Source organism: Carex rostrata, chromosome 13 (assembly GCF_964058835.1).
Source record: "Carex rostrata chromosome 13, lpCarRost1.2, whole genome shotgun sequence".
NCBI classification, from domain to species: domain Eukaryota; kingdom Viridiplantae; phylum Streptophyta; class Magnoliopsida; order Poales; family Cyperaceae; genus Carex; species Carex rostrata.
This window is the reverse complement of record NC_135930.1, coordinates 10403994-10411569: the sequence shown is the minus strand read 5'-3', so window position 1 is coordinate 10411569 and position 7576 is coordinate 10403994. Positions and strand designations below refer to the sequence as shown.

The window sequence follows — 7576 nt, the reverse complement described above, 5'->3', positions numbered from 1 at the left end:
TTTTCATTCGTTACGCATCTGGATAATATGTGGTGAGCTCAGCAACCAACTTTAATCATAAGTTCAAAATCATGTTAGGTTTTTCATTCGTTACGCATCTGGGAGAGAAAGAGAGCCGCTACGGGGTGAAAAAAAATTATGTTTTTGGAGACCGAGTAGGTTATTCGGTCTGAACACTGCTTTGAGATTTTCTGTAGCTGCGTTCACAAAAGCTGAAAGAGAACTCAAGATCAAATTGGCTATTCGGTTCCAAAAAAAGTAAAAATTCGGAACTGAATAGCCTATTCGGTCCTTCCTGTTTTTGTAAAAAAAAATAAAATAATAATTATGCTGCTTTTGCTAAAATTATTTTTATTAATTATGATTTATAAAAAAAATTCCAATTCCACAGTTCCAATCGCACCATGGCTAACAGAAATTCATTGATCTGCCAACTTTGTACTCCTAAGGGAAAAAAATATTTTGTGTTACCCTTTGTCTCGCCCTTCAATAGAAGATCGAGACCTGTCCACAGATGATATGTTGTCTCGTTTCTATTTTCCCTGCTACTTAGATTGAGATTTAAAAAAGCAATATAAAATAAAGAGGAAAATACTTTCAGGGGTCCTTTCTCTGCTGGTTTTTTAGTAATAAAAACTACTACAGATTTTCCATGCTAATGAATGAGTGCTTTTTAGTTTTTACAAAATTACTAGAAGTGTTTACGAACTTATTATTATTTTTTTGTTTGAAAAATAGGCATAACGGCTAACGCCTTTCCATTATATAAAAAAAAAAACATACTGAGTTACGAACTTATTTTTATTTCTTCTAATTAATTTCATCTAGCAATTAAGATAAAGAAAACAACAAACAATCTGGTCTCAAATACTCAAATCCTTAGAACACAAGGGGACCCACCCAGATGAACTTCCATTGTGATTTGTGACGAAACCCTTGGCCCACGAGAGGACCAACCCAATTTCAAAACGGACTCTTAACCGTTAGTTTCAGTCTCAAACCCACTAACCCGCATTGGCCCGGTCGACCCTCTGACCTACGGAGCCCTCGCCGGGTCCTTCATTGGCCACCTCTGCGGCCCCACCCGCCAGGCAATCGAACTGAACTCTGACAGTGGACCCCTCTCCCTTCCCCGACCCCTCCCCGTCTCCTCTCCTCCCAATCCCCCACGAAGAAAACCTCTCTGACAAGTCTCTGACAAACATCCTTATACTCCGGCCGCCCCTGCTGCTCCCTTCTCCAGTACCTCCGTACCCCGGCCTCGAACTTCCCTCTCCAGTTTCCTTGAAGGCGAGTAAACTAGTGGTGCGCTTCAATTTCCCCTCGGCGATGATCTGGCGCAATACGTGTTCCGGTATTCTGAGAGTATACCGGTCGAGATCCTCTCCAGTCCAGGCAACACTGGAGAGGGAGTGTCCTGTAGAATTCGACCGTGCGAACCGCGATGACTGCTGGCTAGACTTGGACTTCACTGCCCGCCTAATTTTCCTTATCCTCTCCAGTTCCGTCGCCTCCTCTCTGTTCCTTTGCCCCTCTTCAGTCTCGGTTTTTACTTGCAGAACCACGGCATCAGCCGGGAGTGCCAGTGGGCCCACCGACCTCTCTTCCTCTTGCTGACTAATCTCTGTTGCCGTCTCTAGGATGCCACCACTTTCCACTGTTGATGTATCAGGGTTTGGTGATTCTCCAATTTTATAATCCTTCAGGTTATAGCGACACACCGGGCAAGTGACGTGGTCTGCAAGCCAGGCATCGATACAATCAGGATGGAAAACATGTGAGCATTTTGGCAGAAGTCTCAGCTTCTCGTCATCTTCAAATTCGCTCAAACAAACCACGCACTCTAGTGCTTGTTTTCCAACCTTATGCTCTTTTACCTCTGAATACACCATAGTAGGGAAGTTTTCAATAATTGCCGGGTCAAGGCCTCTTCGCTGCCTGTTCACTGTGAGAATTCCACCGGTATACTGGCGGAGATAAATTGAGAAGAAGCCAAATAAAAAGAAAACTGTGATGAGTAACATTACGATGACCAAAAGGGATGAGGTGAAGTTTCCGGGGCTGAAGTAACCGTACTGTGAATTTGAATTCGGTGATGGCGGTGATTGTGCCACCACGGGACGGGATGCCAGTATGAGCATCGTAAAAAGGAGGAGAAGGATGGAAAATAATGAATGATTTTTTAATTTTGATGCCATGAAAGTAAAAGTTTGGCTAAGGGGATGGTGATTTGGGAATAATAGGAGATTAGCCATTTGCTGGGTTAAGTAAGATGGATTATAATAAATTTGGAAAGTGAAGGAGACGTGTGAATGCAAGTTTGTAACAGGGCGGTGAGCCGGTGAATGTTAATTTTCAGGCGCTTTATCTAAATTTTCTATGTTGGTAATGTCTACCTGACTTGCCTATTTTTGTTATAGACCCATAATATATTTCCCAAAATTTTCTATGTTGGTAATGTTATTTGTGACAGCTGTGATTGTTTGCGAAAGAACTTAGTTTGTCATGTTCAATGATTTATCAGATTGTGTTTTTATTGCAATGAAAGGTAGTATATTTTGGAGGAAGTAACAATCGCCTCTTTTCATTAACTGAAAATACCATTTATAACGAGCCGTTGTTACTATCACTATGATTTGCTATTACCTATCAATTAAATTATAAATTATAAATATTTTTATACCAGTACTACCGTTAACCTCCCCACCCCTCCGGTGGTCCGGCCCTCCGCCACTCCTCGCAACAATACAGATTATACATTCACTATTACCAGATCCATTCTTAAATAAAGAGAAAAAAAATTAGATTAAAAAAAATATACACAAGTCGCAAACAGGGCTACAAAATTCAACCAAAATTTTTATTAATAAGAAATAAATTAAATAAATATCGTTATTAGAAAACGGATTTAAATTTTTTCGAAGAAAATACAGAGGATGTTATAGAGTATCACGGTCAAAATTAGTGCTAAATTAATTATGTTTTTTTCTAACTGAATTGCGCATGAAAAAAAATGATAAAAAAAAACCTAAACGCTTCCCTCTAAAACGGCCAAAACGGGCCGTGGTACTCCATCACAGTCAGAGATTTGCCAAAAAAAAATACGGACCGCGACAGAGTATCACGGTCAGGAAAACAATGGGTAGCTGGCTAGCTGCTGTGTACTGTTTACGGCACACAGTTTTAGTCTTGTACCAAGACGACCTGGCTTCTGCCCTTTGACTTTTCTTCATATCCCTGCCTCTTCATTTATCCCATAGGGCAAAAATGCACCCAACACAAAGGGGCTGTTCGGCAACACCCCTTAATCCTAGTTAGGATTAAGTCCTAAGAAAGCTTAAGGAACCAGTGTTCGGTAAGCTAAAGGAAGGGGCAACGGATTAAGGAAGCTAAAGGAGGGGGAGAAGGTGCCTTAAGGAATGGGCAGCGGATTAAGATCCGGACAAAAGGAGGTAGGCTTAATCCATGCTAAGGAACCGGTGTTCGGTAGGATTAAGCGGCTAAGGAAGCTAAAGGAGGCTCATTTAGCCTTAAGGAGGCTTAATCCTGTTGAGCCGAACAGCCCCAAAAGGCATGTACCATTAATTCTGTCACACCCCAAACCAAGAATTCTGGATTAAGATGTGATCAACCTCGCCTCGTGCTTAATTAATCATTAAGCACGCAAGGCTAACCATAAATAATATATCAAACAGCAGCGGAAGCAAAAATAATATAAATATCAAGCATCAGTCACATAGCAAATAAATAAACATACACATACATAACATATAATTCGATCCATCTCGGATCCAAATAACACCATCTATAGAAGGGGATACATGATCTATCGAGCTCGTATATATAACACAGGAAATACGAGACTCGTAAACCTGATCAAAAGTCTAACTCTAGCTAATCAAACGGTGGGGCCATCGGGGACAACTCTTGACAACTCCTGCTGCGGATCGCCAGATGCTGTACCTAAAACCCACGAAACAACTTGTGGGTGAGCGACGAATCGCCCAGTATGTGACCCAGAATTATCCCCTCAGGGATCCTCTACGGTCAAAGCACTTTTATTTATAAAATGAATGCAATTAAAAATATGCACATGTGTGAACTTATATTAATAGCTAATAGAATTTGCAATACTTTTGAATGATGCCATGATGCGATTATTCTATTATGCCAACATGCGAAATAAACCCAAAATAAAATCAAGGTGTAATATCGGATATAAATCAAGTCGGAATCCAGTACTCCTTGCACTGTGTGCCCAAATACAATAATAATAATATGGATAAAGAAATCACCCCGTGCCGTGCCAATAGGATCAAAAAGATCCAAACAATATAATCCAAGGACTGTGATCAGAGTGCAATGATACACGTTGCCTAGTGACATCGAGCATTGCTCCACAAGATAATAGCACACTAGCCGATGGTTATATCAAATCCAATGTGTCATCTTGCCTAACGATTCGTCACCCAAACATATCCAATAGGAGAAATCATACAATGCAGGTCGTAAAAAGTTAATCTCCTTCCTCATGAGCAGAAGAGAACTCTACCGTCTGGCCAGTCCAATAGGTACGCCACGCATGATTCCACAAGGCTCGAGACCGGCTGAGACCGGCTGAGTCCGGCTATGAGTCCGGCTATGAGTCCGGTCATTGGGTCCGGTGTGAGCCCGGCACAACCGTAGGCTCCCGTTGACCCCCGTTGACTCCCGTAGACTCCCGTAGCTCCCGTAGCTCGACCTTGGAATCCGTTCTAGGCAAAGTAGCTCCTAATGTAGGGAGGGAACAAATCCCGAATCGTATCGTGCCACAGAACTCGAGATCGGAACTGCTCACGTCAAGTAATAAAAATGACCGAAAAGGATATATAATCAAAGTTTATACATATAATATAATCCTAAAGTCATCCAAGGATCAAGTGACGCTCAGCTCAGTGGCTGTCGGGCCGTCCCATGCCAAGTGACACCCAGACGGAACGAAGTCACTCGGCTCTGCTCAGCTCTCACCAATGCATGCGTATGCACGTAATAATAATATAGTCTTCTACGAGAAGAAGACAGCTAATAGCCTAATATTCTAATATATACATATATAATATTATTTAATTACTCTACTCTTAAAATACAGTAAATTCGAGTTTTTCAGGGTTCATGCAATTCTACCTACAGTGCAGAAAGGATAAACATGTTCTACAGTTTTAATGCAACTACTTAAAAATAAAGTGCAGATGTCAGGTCAGATGGATCGACTGGTAAGAGTACGCCCACGAAAGAAAATAATTCAGATATCCCACACCTGTAGGGCTGGAGTCTCTGTCGCTAATAATCAACGTGCTCCGCGTATGCTCCGAACTGCGGGTCAGTCGGATCGATCCACGGATCAGACTCGTACGGAGTCGACTGATCTGAAATCACGAAATTACACTAATTAAAATCTACGCTAAATTATTCTAACCCTCGCCCCAGTTAATATGTAAATTAAATTATCAATTATTTCGATTTTATAAAGGTTATCGATTCAGTCAGCCCGACTGAACCAGTTAGTCGGATATTAATTATTTACTTTGATTTAAATTATCCAAATTTTAATTCTAAATAATTTATAGTTTTAATAATTTAATTTGAAGATAAGTTGCTTATAAAAAAAAAAAAAAAAAAAAAAAAAAAAATTCTAAAGTCGAAATATTCGTAAAATTATTATTCGTGAGTTACATAAATCTTATACATGTTCTTACCTAATTAGTATATCCTAATTACTTAGCTATTTGCTTTATTCTAACTTAACTATAATTATTCTAACCAATTGAATTGCATTTTCGAAGAATTAATTTATTATTAAAAATTCCTAATATTACTATTCTTATAAAAGTGCATAACTTATGTAATTATTACTAAACTAATAAGTATTATAATATGTCTTTAGTTATAGTAAAATTTAGATACGTAAACTTGTTTTACGAAAATTTTAGAAAAGAAATGTTTACCTACTTTACGTGTTTTGCTAATTATTTCTAAGTCGAGCAGTTCGTTATTTTATAACTAATCTAATTCTACGTATAATTAGTCGTTTCGAATCTAAGTCAGACATAATATTTTTCTGTTACTAATTAATCGTCATTTATTAATTAGCAATGAGTTTTCGTACAAGTTTGAAAATGTTTAAAAGGAATGTTTTAATTTAAAAACCTCTTATGAAACTTTTATTTTTATTTTAATGTGTTGGGTGTTTTAGTTGGGTTTGTTTCGGGATCATACAGGTGTCCAATCGGGTTATTATAGTATCTGCTCAAATTATGTTATGAGTCATCATCGAGGCATCAGACCCTGGACGGTATAATCATTTCCCGAGCTAGTTCAAGTTTACGTAAGCATTCGATTTTAATTCGATTCCTCATAAAACTTAAACTTAAAAAGCCACGTTTTAAATCCGACAATTACGCTTTTTGGAAAAATTCCAAATACCATAATTATTAATAAAGCCAAGCCCACATTCTTTTATTTAATTTCTGCATAGGCCCATAAAGAAAGCCCAAGCTTTCCTCAATTTATTAATAACTTGATTTCGGCCCAGCAGAAACCATAGGCCCATAAGGCCCCCTTTTATTATTTGTTTTACAAGGGCCCAATTCCAATTTCATACATATTTTCAAAACAATCCCTTCTTAAATTTCAATTATCACAAGGACCTACATTATGCGTAAACAACCCCCACAATTCAGAACATCACGAAAGGGGTCTCTGTCAGATCAATATTGGTTACCAGTAATTACACTAGGTCTGTACCGACTGGTACCAGTACCAGAACTCAAGCAAAATAGCACAACCAGGCTGCACGGAACAGAGGTCAAACAGCACCAGATAGGGAAAACAACAAGCAACCAGCATCACAGCAGATAGGAAAAAACAGAACTGGTACGATTCAGTACCAGTTACCAATCAATACAACAATTCACAAGGGTAGTAGCAAAGCACAAGCCAAGCAACATAACACACTGACAAGGCAGCAGCAAGGCGTAAATTAACACAGCCCCCAGGTCAAAACTTTGCCGAGAAAATCAACAACTCGAGCAAAGGGCCAAAAATCCGATCACATAAACGAGTGTTTTAGAGTTTACCCGATTGAGCTAGCACGAGATGGATTGGGAAAAGAACAGCCGGCTCCAAGCGAATACCAGAACAGCACCGGGCCAACACCAGCACGGCACCAAGCAAGCGCCAGTCAGAACAGTCACAACAATCACCAAGCAAAGGAAATCAGAGCACACCGAGACAATGGAATCAGCGAGCACCAAGACAGTCACTACTTAGCACCGAAATTTTCACACTAGAACAACCAATTCAGAGGGAAAACAGAAATTTATAGAGGGAGATGCAAGTTTTTCTCAACACATGAGACAAGGCAAAGGGGCATCACTATCAATGGCAAAAAAAAAAGGGAAAAACCAGAGAGAGAGCTGAGAGGGGAATTTATAGCAACTCACACCATTTCGTACACGAGGGGACGGGTCAGTCTTGCAGGGACAACCATCTGACAGCCGTGCTGCCGAGGTCATCGCCCACGAGGGTGAAACGATGG

The 7576-nt window shown here is 39.8% G+C and overlaps 1 protein-coding gene and 1 long non-coding RNA gene across 2 annotated transcripts; both read right to left on the bottom strand.

Annotated features, from left to right (window-relative positions):
* Window positions 1-737: 737 nt before the first annotated feature.
* Window positions 738-2225, bottom strand: LOC144564816 (E3 ubiquitin-protein ligase ATL6-like). Its single transcript, XM_078314422.1, has one exon. It carries the CDS (start codon window positions 2196-2198, stop codon window positions 1005-1007), a length of 1194 nt encoding a protein of 397 aa, XP_078170548.1. The 5' UTR covers window positions 2199-2225; the 3' UTR covers window positions 738-1004.
* A 1475-nt stretch (window positions 2226-3700) lies between these two features.
* On the bottom strand, window positions 3701-7371 carry LOC144564711 (uncharacterized). Its single transcript, XR_013514713.1, has 3 exons — window positions 7116-7371; window positions 5297-5405; window positions 3701-3963 (listed from the first exon to the last, which is right to left on the bottom strand). It is a non-coding gene; the product is annotated as an uncharacterized LOC144564711 (long non-coding RNA).
* Between the last annotated feature and the right edge of the window lie 205 nt (window positions 7372-7576).

Excerpts from the sequence above, each read along its gene's own strand:
- LOC144564816 (XM_078314422.1), bottom strand. The coding sequence starts at position 2,198 with ATGGCATCAAAATTAAAAAATCATTCATTATTTTCCATCCTTCTCCTC.